This window comes from Marmota marmota, unplaced genomic scaffold (assembly GCF_001458135.2).
Source record: "Marmota marmota marmota unplaced genomic scaffold, marMar, whole genome shotgun sequence".
Lineage (NCBI taxonomy): Eukaryota > Metazoa > Chordata > Mammalia > Rodentia > Sciuridae > Marmota > Marmota marmota.
Genome location: NW_025999891.1, coordinates 2207029 through 2221691, shown reverse-complemented (window position 1 = coordinate 2221691; position 14663 = coordinate 2207029). Strand labels below are relative to the sequence as shown.

The 14663-nt window shown below is 39.7% G+C and overlaps 1 protein-coding gene across 2 annotated transcripts in view; it reads left to right on the top strand.

Moving 5' to 3' along the window:
• Vps53 (VPS53 subunit of GARP complex) overlaps positions 1-14663 on the top strand; it is a 146538-nt gene that overhangs the window by 65162 nt on the left and 66713 nt on the right. For both annotated transcript variants that reach the window (XM_015501034.2, XM_048793292.1), the window contains exon 12: positions 8177-8278. In XM_015501034.2, coding sequence (XP_015356520.1) covers positions 8177-8278 — 102 coding nt within the window. The remainder of the gene's footprint in view (positions 1-8176; positions 8279-14663) is intronic.

Sequence of the window (14663 nt, the reverse complement as noted above, 5' to 3'; positions counted from 1 at the left end):
TATTCCTTACTATAATTTAGTACCCATTAATTTAATTGGATTGTCTTTTATTAGCTGTAGTTCTTTACATATTTTATGATATATACATGTAATTTGCAAATATTTTCTTCCATTTTATAGTTTTTTTGTGTTTTGTTTTGTTTTGTTTTTAGTTGTGGATAGACCTTTATTTTATTTATTTATTTATATATGGTGCTGAAAATCAAACCCAGTGCCTCACACATGCCAGGCAAGTGTGCTACCGCTGAGCCCCAGCCCCAGCCCTAGTTGGGTTTTTTGTTTTTTTGGGTTTTTTTGGTTTTTAACCTTTTGGTAGTATCTGTTGACACATGAAAGTTTTTAATTTTGGTGAAGTCAATTTATCTTAGTTTTTTTGTTGTTGTTGCTTGTGTTTTGATGTCACATTCAAGAAACTGTTGTCCAGAGTCAGATGTTTTCTTCTAAGGGTTGTATGGTCCTGGAGTTCCCAAGGGTGCTCTATCACAGAGCTAAATCCCCAGTCCATTTTATTTTTTATTTTGATACACAGTCCTGCTAAGTTTCTTAGGGCCTCCCTAAATTACTGAGGCTGGCCTTAAACTTTCAGTCCTCTTGCCTCAGCCTTCCAAGTTGCTGGGATTACAGGTGTGTGCCACCATGCCTGGTTTAACTCTTATGTTTAGATCTTTGATTCATTTTGAATTAATTTTTGCAAATACAATTTTATATCCTACTTTTATTTATATACCTGAAGTCTTTTCTCAATCACTGCATAACGTAGGTATTCCATAATTTCCCTAACCATTCTTTTCTTCTTAGGCCTTAAATCACTTATTTTACTTTTATAAATAATTCCACATGAACATTTTTGTGGACAAATTTTTTATCACAGTTGAGATTATTTTGAGACTAATGGAAGTATAAGTATGAGCAAAATGTATGAGCATTTCCAAGTTTCAGGGAGCCTGTGTTAAACTGCTTTCTGAATTCTTTCTTATAGGTTCTCATAAAGCAGCAGCTTGGTCTCTCCGAGCACTGACTCTTGATACTAGTGGGGATTTATTAAAATTCAGAAGTGGTCAGTCTTCATTCACTGATGTTTAATATACAGGAGTAACTGCCAAATAAAAAAGGGACAGCAGGGGCTGGAGTGTTAGCTCAGTGTTGGAGCATCTGCCTAGCACGTACTAAGTCCTGGGTTTCTTTCCTCGCACCACAAAAGAAAGGAAAGAAGGGCCAAAGGAGCCTGAAATTTCTTTTTAAATTACAAGTTTTCACTTCTAGGTATATACCCAAGAAAACTGAAAACATTTGTTCATATAAAAACTTCATACATGAATGTTTGTGGCAGCACTAATCCCAGTAGTCAAAAGATAAAAACAACCCAAAGTCCATTAGTGGACAAATGGATAAAGAAAATGTGGTATAATGCATACAATGGAATATTATTTAGCCATAAAACAAATGAAGTACCAACCACTTATTACAAGATTAATAAACCTTGCAACACAATGCTTAGTAAAGAAACCAGACATAAAAGGTCACATATTTATACAAAATGTCCAGATTAGGCAAACCCATAGAGACAGAACGGATTGGCAAAGGGACAGCAGGATTGGGAACTGACAGTCAATGGATATGTGTTTCTTTTGAGGATGAAAAATGTTCTGGAATTAGTAGTGATAGTTGCATAGCTTTACAAATATAAAACCACTGAATTTTAAATCACTTTAAAATGGTGAATTTTTTATTATATGAGTTACAGTTCGATTTTATTTTTTAATATTTATTTTTTAGTTGTAGTTGTACACATACCTTTACTTTATTTATTTATTTATTTTTATGTGGTGCCCTCACACACGCTAGGCGAGCACTCTACTTGCTAAGCCACAACCCCAGCCCCTCAATTTTAAAATACTAAGAGTTTTAGAAAAATTATGTGTTGAGTTGTAAATAATTTTTCCTCTTTAAATAGATGTCCACCAAAAAAAAAAAGAAAAGAAAAGAAAGAAAAAAAAGCAATATCTGCTTGTTACAATCTCAGAAGACTAAAATATTTTAAAAGAAAGATCTCTTTCTTCTCTACTATTTTCCCTGGGTTATCCACTATTTAATAGTTTGGGATATACTTCCGAGTCTCCCTTACAAGCCTGCACACACAGCATACACAGGCTTTTTGTTTTTACAGAAAATAGAAAATGTTGCCCTTGTTTCTAAAGAGGATTTTATTGAGGGCTTCTCCTTTAACCAGCATTTATCACACATATTTTTCAAGCTCTCTTTGTGCAGGGTCTTGGAAAAAGATGAAAAATTGCAGTAGACAGGTGCTTATGGTCTAGTAGGAGAAAGAAACCTGTAATAATTGTCACAAAATAAGGTCTGAACATGTGGTAGCAAGGGTGGTCCCTGAGATAGTAAACACCAGGTGTGGGTAGCCCTATGCTTCAGATCTTGGCTATCAACTGAAGCCTTCCAGCCATCTCTTTAAGGACAAATCAGGAATTGGGCTGGAGTAAAGCATTTATGGAACGAGAAATGCAGAAACTGTAGAACTTTCATCTCGTAACTGAAAGCTTTCTCCTCCAGGGAAAGGGGGAAAATACGTCTTAAATTTCAGAGTTCCTTCTTTGATAATGTGATGAGGCTAGGACCTCAAAAAGGAATTTGTGCAGACAGATCCAGATATGGATATGCACCTAACTAAAGCCAGACTCTTCTAAACAGTAAATGAGACAGCTTGGCTGTCTTGTGGCCCTTACTGTTTTAGAGGTGCTGGGAATCCCATGTGATTTAATCAGTGGTAATTAACTTGCTATATGAAGAGGTTTACCTTCCTGTGTGGACTTCAAATCAAATCTCATCATAGCCAAAAGAATGAATGTTTTAAAAGTGGAAAGTCATCCATTTCTTGGCCAATTTTTGATTTCATCTAGCAGTGCTGGAGTTATTTAAAATATAAATACAAATTAGTAATTTTCTATGGGCTATGACAGCTGCAAAGCAGGAATGAGAAATGTGACCAGGTTGGCTCTGACAACAGGACTCTTGCACAGAAGGCTGTGTTGTGCCAGTGGTTTCTATCTGCAAAGACTCGGTCTCTTGCCATAGCAAATTAAGCAGTAGCATAGCCCTCCAAATAGCAGGAGGCTATACCTGCATCTCAGATGTTATACCATTTACCAGCAGGGTGATGTGTTTGCAGTTACTGAGGGCTTCTTGTAGATTAAAGAGGAAAAGAACAGTCCATTGTGCCTTTGCACTTGTGAATTCATAGGCCCGTTGCTTTCACTTCCTGGAGAGATCCCAAGGAGGGAGACAGTGGAGACAGGCTGACACTTGTGGTAGTTATAAGACTTTCAGCCTGCACTCTCACTTTTTTCCCTTCTGCAAGTTGCTGCTTTAAGAGGCTTGGCCCTTCTGCTCATGCCTATTAAATGCTAATAAAAACTTCCACATACTCAGCTTCCCCCTATGATCTTTCCCCTATGTGCCAGATGGTGTATTAAACTGCTTTTCTTATGTCTAATGTACATTATCTCATTTAGTCCTCCTGACAGCTCTGTGAGCCAGGTGTCAGTGTCCCTCTGTGTTGCAGAGAAGAGAACTGGGGCAATTTTAAAAGTACCGAAAAGTTCAGTAGTACTTCCAAATGGTATAGCCTGGACTTGAGCTCAGGATTGTCAGGTCCAGCATCTGTGCCCTCAGCACTACACAAGTGTTCCCCATCTTAGTTATTGGCAGCACCAGCTTTGCAGTGGCTCAGGCCAAAAAGTGCATGGTCCCTGGTTCCTGTACTCCCCTCACCCTCACTTCCACTCTCTCAGCAGTTTCTCTTTGCTCACTCTCTCCTGTGTTCTGAATCTGGAGACTTTTCTCTATCCACGTCACCAGCGTACTGCAGTCCCTCTCAGTCCCCATGCCTGGAATACTGCAGCAGCCTTGCAAACTGGTCTTCTTGCTTCCAGTGTGGTCCATTCTTTCCATGGCAGTGGAATGATACTTTATTTATTTTTTTTTAGAGAGAGAGAGAGAGAATTTTAATATTTATTTTTTAGTTTTCGGCGGACACAACATCTTTGTTTGTATGTGGTGCTGAGGATCGAACCCGGGCCGCACGCATGCCAGGCGAGCGCGCTACCGCTTGAGCCACATCCTCAGCCACAATACTTTAGAAGTCTATGTTAGGCATGCAGCTGTAGTCCCAGCAACTTGGAAGGCTGAGGAAGGAGGATCATCTGAACCCAGGAGTTCAAGTTCGAGTTCAAGGCCAGGCAACCTGTGCAACAGAACAAGATCCAGTGTCTACTTAAAAAAAAAAAAAAAAAATGAGATCTTTTCATTTCACTGTGTAAAACCCCCAATGAATGCTTACTTGCAATAAGAAGAAAACCTGATGGCCGACTAAAGGCTATATGATTGGGCTCCTGCTACTTCTCTTACCTCATGCCCAGTGTCATCCTCTATCCTTCAGACTCACTAGCTCTGTCCAGCCTTTGCACCAGATCCCTCTGCTGGGAATATTCATTCTCAATTTTTGTCTGATTAGCTCCTTCTCCTTATTTACATCTCTGCTCTACTGTTACCTCCCGAAAGGGGGCCTTATTTGATCACTCTATATAAAGAAGACTTCCCCATACGCACTCCCAGCCCATCCTAGTTCCTAAACTTTATTTGCATCACAGTGCCTCTCTTCTTTGCCTTTCTTTCTTCTGTTGCATCCCTGGTGCAAGGAAGGATGCCTGGAATAGAGTAGATGCTCAGCATATGATTTTTGAACAAATGACAAACATGCTATTTCCTCTGCCTAAAAAGCTCTTCCCTACCCCCTTCTTCTAATCCACCTCACATATTTAGTTCTGGGGCATCCATCAATTCTGGCTCAAATATCATTTCCTTTGGGAATTTCCTGTGATCTCCTCTGCTTCATACTTTAGTTACAACTTATATTTTTCTTTCAAAGGTCTTATTACATGATTGTGTGGGTATTTGATTAAAGCCTGTTTTTCCCAGCAGACTCTGAACTCCATGAGAACAGAGTATTTCTTACACTGATTCAGTCCCCACTTGAAATGTGTGTGACCTAAATGGGCCAGGGGCACCTGGTGTCTGTGACTTCCTCATCACTCCATTCATCATTACATTAATAGAGACAGGCTGTAGAAGTAGGAAAGAAGCTTTGGGGAACCTCTGGCCCAGGAAAGATAAGTAGTCTGTGCTTATACTATCTAAGAAGTTGCTCTGCTTGTTCAGTGCTGCCTTTTTATGTTGTGCCCCTTTCTGCTTTTATCCATTCACTTGACTCTTTCCACCAAAAGAGCTTATTTCCCAGCTTATTTCCCTGACTTCCAATTTCGTCATGATTTTCAGTAACACATTGTGTTTTTTAACTGAGGCCCACGTTGCTGGGCACAATGGCACACACCTATAATCCCAGCAACTTGAGAGGCTGAGGCAGGAAGATTATTATTTAGAATCCAACCTGAGCAACGTAGACCCTGTCTCAAAATTTAAAAAATAAAGATGAAAATGACTGGGGATATGCCAGGCACCATGGCATATGCCTGTAATCCCAGCGGCTCAGGAGGCTGAGACAGGAGGATTGCAAGTTCAAAGTCAGCCTCAAAGGAGAGATGCTAAGCAACTCAATGAGATCCTGTCTCTAAATAAAATACAAAATAGGGCTCGGGATGTGGCTCAGTGGTCAAATGCTCCTGAGTTCAATCCCAGTATGCCCCCAGCCAAAAAATAAAAAAGAAAGATTGAGGATGTAGCTCAGCACTCCCTGAGTTCGATTCTCAGGGGAAAAAAAAACACTCGGCCCACCTGTATATAATTGTGAGATGTTATCAGCCCTAGTGAATTAGCAATAGATGAGGAACAGTCAAGAATTCAAACTCTGTTTCTATCACTGAATGGTTGATCAAAGCTTTAATTTTAGCTAACAGTATGTCTTTCCACATCTACAGAGCATCAAAAAATTCAGAATTATAGTGCCTCAGTTCAATAGTATGATCCCAAAATTAAGCCAGGAAATCAGGAATTTAATGCTATTAACTAATTTAATTTTTTTGATGGGTCTTACTATATTATCCAGTCATGTCTTCAATTTCTGAGCTTAAGTGATCCTCCTGCCTCAGCCTCATGAGTAGCAGGGACTATATAGGTGCATGCCATCATGCCTGGCTTAATTAATTTTTTATTATTGTTGAAGCTTAGACATGGTAGATTCCCTTTATCCCTAGTCCTCTCTCCTTAAAATACCAGTACTTGAAATGACAGCTAAAGCTTATTCTAAATAATAATCTTCCTGCCTCAGCCTCTCAAGTTGCTGGGATTATAGGTGTGTGCCACTTACTTGCTTTCTAAAGTAAACTTTATTTATGCAGATCCCCCCCTCCCATATCTCAGGTAAAGAAGCCAAAGTTCAGAGGATACAAACATGAAATGCTTGCTTAGTTGGATCATACTGTGTCTCACCACGATACTGCAAAAATTATTGTCTTACTAGTGATTACCTTGAGCTAATGCAGTCATCACAAGGCTTTCTTCTTCTTTTTTTAATATTTATTTTTTAGTTATTGGTGGACACAGTATCTTTATTTTATTTTTGTGTGGTGCTGAGGATCGAACCCAGTGCCTCATAACATGCTGGGTGAGCACTCTACTTCTGAGCCACAACCCTAGCCCAAGGCTTTCTTCTTAAGTGAGGGCTATTGTTTCTCTACATAATAGCATTTCCAAGTGTTTTTGACAACTAAGTCATTTAAATGAGTGTAAGCAGAATTATCTTAAAGCCCAAAGCAAATACTGATGCAGTTCTTTTTGTGTGTGTTTAGACTTGTTTTTGTTTTTTGTTTGTAACAAAAATTATCACCTTCAGGTGATAATTATAAGCTTGACAGTAAGTCACCACATCATCCATCTGCTGTCCCTCTTGGCATAGGAATTAGTTCAGTTTGCTCCACTGGTATACGTTAAAGTGACATAAGTACATTCAGAAACTCCCTCTCCCCTTAGCTTCTTGTCTCAAGGATGCCATCCCTTGACCCACCATCTCATCCCTGGTGCCAACCAATCCCTTTTGTCCTAATTGTCCATTTGGCTTCTTTTCTGCTAAAACTCCCCAGCACCTAAGCATAAACAACATCTGTAGGTCAAAATTGTAAAAAAAAAAAAAAAAAAAAAAATTCAAAAGAGCTGTCTTGATTCTATAGTTGCACTAGAATTAGCATCATCAGTGACCCTTGTATATGTCATGTGGTTCTTCTAGGGTTTCACACACTTTGTTACATTTGATCCTTCAAACAGTCCTGTGACTATGTCCTCATTCAGCAGAGGAAACTCCTGTGGCTAGGTGATTTTGCCAATATAGCAAAATTGGAACAAAAACCCATGTCTCCTGCCCCCGGCTTTCCCATTAGCCCATGGTCCTGCTCAGTGTTATATTTTGAAATAGTGATCCTGTTCAGGAGCTGGGAAATAGTTTTTCTGAAGGCAATTTCTGTCGTGGTTGTAATGGGACTTATTTGGGAAGGACTTCTTTCTGTAATGTAGAACAGACAAGATTAAATTTTTTTAATATTTATTTTTTAGGTGTAGATGGACACAACACAATGCCTTTATTTTTATGTGGTGCTGAGGATCCGAACCCAGATCCCACCTGTGCTAGGCGAGTGTTCTACCGCTGAGCCACAATCCCAGCCCCAGCTTTGTAGTTTGTTCTTGAATTCAAATCCATGTGGCATTTGGATTCATTTTTGGTTTTTGAGCACCTTTTACATGCCAGACATCAAAGATAGGATGGGGGGGTAGACATATAGGATCTCTCCATGTTGGCATCTAGTGCCAGAAGACAAACAAGCAATTGTAGTATTTTAATAAATAACCCGGGGAGAGGATGTACAGGATGGGATGGGAACACATGCCAGGGACATCTAACCCAAACTTGACAGAAAAAGTCTCCCAGAAGAGGAGACTTCTAAGTTGAGGACTGAAGGATGAATGGGAATTTTAGCTAGATTAGAATCAGAGTAAGGTGAACAGTAATGTTTCTAAAAGATGAAAAGACGTGAAGGCCTGGAAGTAAGACTGTGATCCATCCTAACGTAGCTATCAGGGAGACTTGGAAAAAGCAGAAGACTGGTGGGAAGTCTGTTGGACATATTTAGAAGATAACTGTCTCGTGTCTTGTTAATAGAAAAAGCTCGAGTCTCCACCACCATCTACCAACCCCTTCCTGGAAGATGAGTCAGCACCAGAGATGGAGGAGCTGGCAATCGAGAAGGGACAGTTAGATCAAGTAAGTCTGCTTTGCGTTACCATGTGTAACCTACCCAGTCTTCCTGTCTGAGAATGGATTGGCTAGCTTCATGTATGATCCTTTGGCTGTTACCCACATTCAGAGATGATAGTAGTGGTGGTCTTTATAGAGGGCCTTTATCTGGAAGTGTATTCAGAAAACAGAAAAAGCAGCCCTTCCCACCCTTGCTCTTTGCTCCCAAAGAACCTCACCTCCAGCATTCAGCAAGGCTCACAAGCTTAATCAGACCCTGCGGCAGGGCACGATTGTACTCTGCCCCATTCATCATCTCCTGAGCTTGTCAGCGTCCCTTTCCGATGCACTCTAATGTGGTACTGTGATGATGTGAGAGGCTGAAAGATCCTGGGGGATAGTTAGCAGCACCCTGGGCTGAGAGAGGCCTCCATGCAGCGTAAGTTGATCACTTTAGGTCTGGAAGCCATTGGGGAGGCCTGGAAATATCAAGGTGACCACTGGCATCTTTGGAGTGTTACTTTTCTAAGCACACTAGAACTTTAATTTCCTTCTGATTTTTCTGTCCAGCTCTAAATTGCCTCTCCCTTCATCCTATAGAATGGTGTTTTTGTTTCCCTGCCATTTTATGACAAGAGAAGTTAGAGCAATAAATCAGAACATTTCCTTTCTGGATAAGTGATCCTTCTTTTTAATTTTCTACTCTTGGCTGCTAGAGGATTACTTTATGATATTGTTTTACTCCAGGCACCACCAAAAGGGAGGCTTTGGGAAACCCATAGCCACATGCTTTGCTGCTGGCCCTGTGTTCCTAGCATGGTGAGGGTAGGTGTGCAGTCCTGGCAGGAGCCAAGAAAGTGGAATACATGGAGCAGTAAAATGTGTCTGGTCCACTGATTAAATAATTGTGATTACATGGACACCTCACATTTTTGTGGTGCTTTGTAATTAAAAAATCTTTTACAGGCTGTAATTCATTTTGCCTTCACAGTGCCTGCCTCTTTTTTTATAGGTGATGAAACTGTAGCACAAAGAGCCTAGTGACTTGTCCAAGGTCACATAATTTAGAAAAAGAAGAGCTAAGACTGGAAGTCATGTCTAGAAGTCAGAAACTAGAATTTTTTCCCAAAAGGCTGTTTTTTGTTTTGTTTTGTTTTGTTTTTAAATACCTTCTTATCTCATTAAAAAGAAGAACATAGAAAGCTCATAGATACAAGTGAATGAACAACACTGAAGAGGTATCTTGAGGCTGTATCCCAAAGATAAGTGGGAATAAGCGTGATTGATTTAAAACCATCATATGATTGGCTAGCGTGGGAGGAAAAAAAAATTCTTCTATCTAAAGAAATGCAGTTCCCACATTGTGAGAGCCAGGACTCAGGGTGGAGGGGTCTCCTTCTTCCTCATTTGGCCACCTGTATCCTAAGAACATGCTTTGTGCACTCGTGCCATTTGCAGGGCCCTGGTGTCTCCCCAGTACTAGTTGCAGCCATTATCATGTTCAGAATTGTGCAGGCGAGCACTCAGATGCTTTTCATGCTGCCGTGAGAAGATTTCCCTTTAGCTGGTCATCTCTAGATATTATTATGCTGGATTATGATAGATTTTTCCATTATCTAGGAAATCAGTTTTTCCTGGTAAATTAAGATTTTTCTGTCTCTTGGAACTTTTTTGCATATTATAAAAGCTTGAAGTTTTTGTAAGACTAAGACCTGCCCATTCTAAGGTACAGAACTCTGACATCTGACAAATACATGGTGTAAGGCAGAGCCGTGTGGTAGAGGAGGTGCTGGACCCTCATCTGCCATTAACTGACCATGACCTTAGATAGTTTACTTACTGCCTCTAGACTTTCCTGCTTTCTTTATCTTTAGAGATAGCTAGTAGTTTTCAAACTCTATTCCTTGATATCCTGTCACATGTAACTGTGGGGAATTGGGAGAGAATAGAGACCTGGGTCTGTAGCCAGAGGAATTCTATTCTTAGTCACATTGTACTGTGGAATTCTAGGTAAAATTTCTTTTGATCCTGGGGTTTTATGTCTGTTTTAAAAAGAAAAAAGAAAAGAAAAACTAAACTAAATGGGAAACTCCTGGTCTAGATGGTCCACCAGTAATTCATGGACTGTTCCTCATTAGTAATAAAACGTTGACACTAGTGACTAATGCCTCCTCACATGTCATCCCCAGCCTCCCATGCCTCACCAGCACTTGTCTTTGTCTCTGGCAGGTTAGGTGGAGCCCCAGGACCTCCCTCTTCTCAAAAGCCTGTGGGCTTCTAGAGTTGGGTGCACAGAAAGAGCAGGACACCTGTGGGATGTTGGGGAGGGATTCCATAGGATGTCAGCCGAGAACCAGCCAGAGGTGGTTGTGTGGAAAACCCCTCCTGGTTGCCCTGAGTGACCCAAGTTATTCCCTTGCTGCAATCGGTAGGCAGCTGGCCCTCAAGGTAAGGGTCACTCCCTGCTCAGTACTGCAGCTAAGCCTGGCTGTTGGGAAGAGAGGGTGAACTTGCAAAGCAGTATTCACTTTAAAGGAGGCATGAACAATTTGTTGCCAAGATATTCCCAGTGATAAAAAATGACATATGAAAGGGAACCAAGGGTACTGAAAAAGAAGAAATCAGGAATCTCTGGTTTAAAAATGTACCCTTTTGGTGATCCAAGCAGTTAGATTTAATCTGTTTACATTGGATAATAATGAAAGGAAATGGGACCAGCTGCAGACCTCCTTACTGTGACAACGGTAACCTTTTATTATTCCATCAAACTCCAGGAGGAAATAGCTTAAACATCTGCAGCTTTTGGACAGAATTCACACACTCAGAAATCCAGCCTGAATGCTACTGCTAAATGACTTAGTGTATTCTTTAAGCCAAGGATCAACCCTTTGGGGAGCTGCATAGTGCAAAGGAAGACACCAGTTTGAGCTGAAATTCCAGCACCTACCATATAAATAGGAGCACATTCATGAAACAGCTATAGGCAGGAGGGGGGGGGAGTAAGAAAAAGAAATTTGAGCAGTTTGTGCCCCCTTTCTTCAGCTCACACTAAAAATGCTGGAAGAGGGCCTCCATGTTGTGGTGACAGGACTGAATGACTTCTCCACACTGCAGATGAGCACTGTTAGTGGGCAGAGGCAGGGCAGAGCAGTCACCTGTAGGTGGGGTTGGGACACCAGCCCTGTCTGGTTTGTGACTTTTGGAGTGTTCTGGGACCTTATCAAGCGTGACCTGTGAAGGCTCATCAAGATGAGTTGGTTGGAATACCAGGAAGTCATTCTATTATATCACTCGGGGTCTATATTTAATACCAAATGAATCCTTAGACCTATTCAGGCATAATTTTTTCATGTATTGCTTTAATGCATACATTGAAAAAAGAGGAAACTACAAGCAGAATAAATAGATTAAGATATTACTAAAATTTCTTCACATGCAGGGTCCAGCTCTTTGGAACTATTTGTTAAAAAAGCTTTATGTTGCTGGTTATGGTGTTGCACACCTATTTCTAATGGCTCAGGAGGCTAAGGCAGGAGGATCCCTTCAACCCAGGAATTCCAGGCCAGCTTGGGCAACATAGCAAGACTCGCATCTCAAAAAACAAGCAACCAAAACAGCTTTATATTTTCAAATAACTATAGATTCAGAAGTTGCAAACAGTACAGAGCAATGCTGTGTGCTCGTCTCTCAGCCTTCTCCAGTAGTGACAGCAAGCAGAACTAGAGTGATTGTCAGAAGTAGAAAATGGGTCCAAACCTCTTTCTCAGGCCTGGATGCCTGTGTTTTTCCACACACTGTTGTTCTCTGAGCTTTGGAATGTGTTGGCAATGGGGTGTTTCTTAAGAATGCCCCACTACTGCCCCGAACAGTGGTACACACTTGTAATCCCAGAGCTTTGGAAGGCTGAGGCAGGAGGAGCAGAAGTTTAAGGCCAGTCTAGGCAACTGAGGGAAACCCTGTCTCAAAATAAAAAGGGCTGGGAGTATAGCTCAGTGGTAGAGCACTCTTGTGTTTAAGTCACTGTACTGGGGTTGGGGGAAATGTCCTGCTGTTGTATCTGCAGTTTTTTTTGCCAGATCAGTGGCACCCATTCCCCGAAGTTTTTTTGTTGTTATTCCTTACTTTTAAAAAGCAATTTCAAACAGAAAACAGATGAAAGGGGCTGGGGTTGTGGCTCGGTGGTAGAGCGCTCATCTAGCACGTGTGAGGCCCTGGGTTCAATCCTCAACACCATATAAAAAAATAAATAAATAAAATAAAGGTATTGTGTCCAACTACACCTAAATAAATAAATAAATAAATAAATATTTTTTAAAAAACAGGTGAGAGAATTTTATAAGGAACTCTCAAATATCTTTCATCTAGATTCAGCAATTGTTAATGTTTTGCTACATTTACTTTATTTTTTCCTCCCTATTCTTTCTCCTTTCCTCATTATTGCAAAACAATTTGGAAGTGTTACAGACATATGCCCTTTACTCCTAAATATTTCAGCATATATTTCCCAAGAACATTCATTTAAAATACCACACAGAAAATTGAACACCAGTAGTATATTATTCTTTAAAGACTTTATTTAAATTTCATAAGGTAGCCATTTCAGAATGATGCATTAAAACCCTGTCAGCAGTGTTTAATTGGGAAATTGCACATAAATTTGTATGTAAAAAAACCAGATACAATATATACATGTAAAAATGAGAATATTCTTTTTTATGTAAACTCATTTATAATTACCAGAACATATCCTGCAGAAGTGTGAATATTTTCTTCCAAGAAAAGGCAAAAAAAATTTAAATCAAAGGAATAATTATACTTATGATGATTATGTTTTATTAGTAAAAATATAACTGGGTATAGTGACCATATTTTTCAAGTCTAAAGTCAAGATGTAGTCATACAAAGTCAGACAAATTAAATCACATTTTAAAATTTATTTAGTGAATTACCTTTTTTAAAAAATATTTTGTTTTCAGTTGCAATTGGACACAATACATTTATTTTTATGTGGTGCTGAGGATTGAACCCAGCGCCTCGCACATGATAGACACGCGCTCTACCGCTGAGCCACAACCCCAGCCCCTAGTGAATTACCTTATCAAAAAGAGAGGAAGAGGGGCTGGGAATGTGGCTCAGTGGTAGAGCTCACGCCTAGCATGTACGAGGCCCTAGGTTCCATCCTCAGAACCATATAATATAAATAAAATAAAGATATTGTGTCCAACTACAACTAAAAAATAAATACTAAAAAAAAAAAAACAAAGAAAGGGAGGGAGGGAAGGAGATACTGACTTACAAAAGGTAGAACAAATGGGTGACAGCCTTCCCTCATTACCTGCATTCTTCATTGTGGGTCTTGCATTTTAAACTAATGGAAGCACAAAAAGTTTCCAGGGCATCTCTGGGTACAGCAAATTCAAACTGGATAAACTAGTCTTGTACATTCCCTGAGGCCCTCTTGCAATCTCCGCCTAAGGCCTGACTTTGGCAGTGGCTTCCAGATGATGAGAGCAAACAAGCCAGAGTGTAGTCAAGAAGGACCAGAGTTTCTAGAAATCATGCCAAAAAATTAAAGATAGGGAACTCTTGAAAGGTGAAAAAGGAAGAGAGCTGAGCACGAGATTGAATGGGTCTAAAGTTGACATTTAATTTGTGGTAATTATCATCGGTTTTTACAGATGTTTTTAACCATTGCATTGTTTTATAAACAACAACAGGAGAAATGGCCAGAAAAGGTAACTATTATTTCTGTTTGTCTTTGGGGACTTCTAGTGGCTGTTCCAGTACTTATTAAAAGATAGAGACAGTTTAAAAGGGTAGAGCTTAAGTATACTTAATAATAGGAGTGGGAAAAAACTTTGGGAGGTAATGGGTATGGCTCTGATGGTGGTGCCAGTTTCATGAGTGTATACTTAACTAATGTTAAGATGTATACATTGGGGCTAGGGTTGTGGCTCAGTGGTAGAGCGCTTGCCTAGCACGTGTGAGGCACTGGGTTCAATCCTCAGCACCACATAAAAATAAATGAGTAAAATAAAGGTATTGTGTTCATTTCCAACTAAAAAATATATTTTTAAAAAAAGATATATACATTAAGTATTTTAAGACAAATGTATACATATTCCCAAACTCATGAGGATGTATATATTAAATTTGTACAGCTTTTTATGTTATTCATATCTCACTAAAATGGCTTAACAAAAACAATATGTGTAATTCATTCAACAAATAGGTTATGGCTGCCAACTTATAAACCAAATTTTACTCTAGTATCAACCAAAGTAAGATGTCTTTGGCTCAGAATCCTTTTGTTGGCATTTGACAATGGACAGAATTGACTTTTTTTAGGAATAGAAAGTAATATGTGAGAAGATCCTTACTTTTTTTTTTTTTTTTTTTTTTTTTTTTTTTT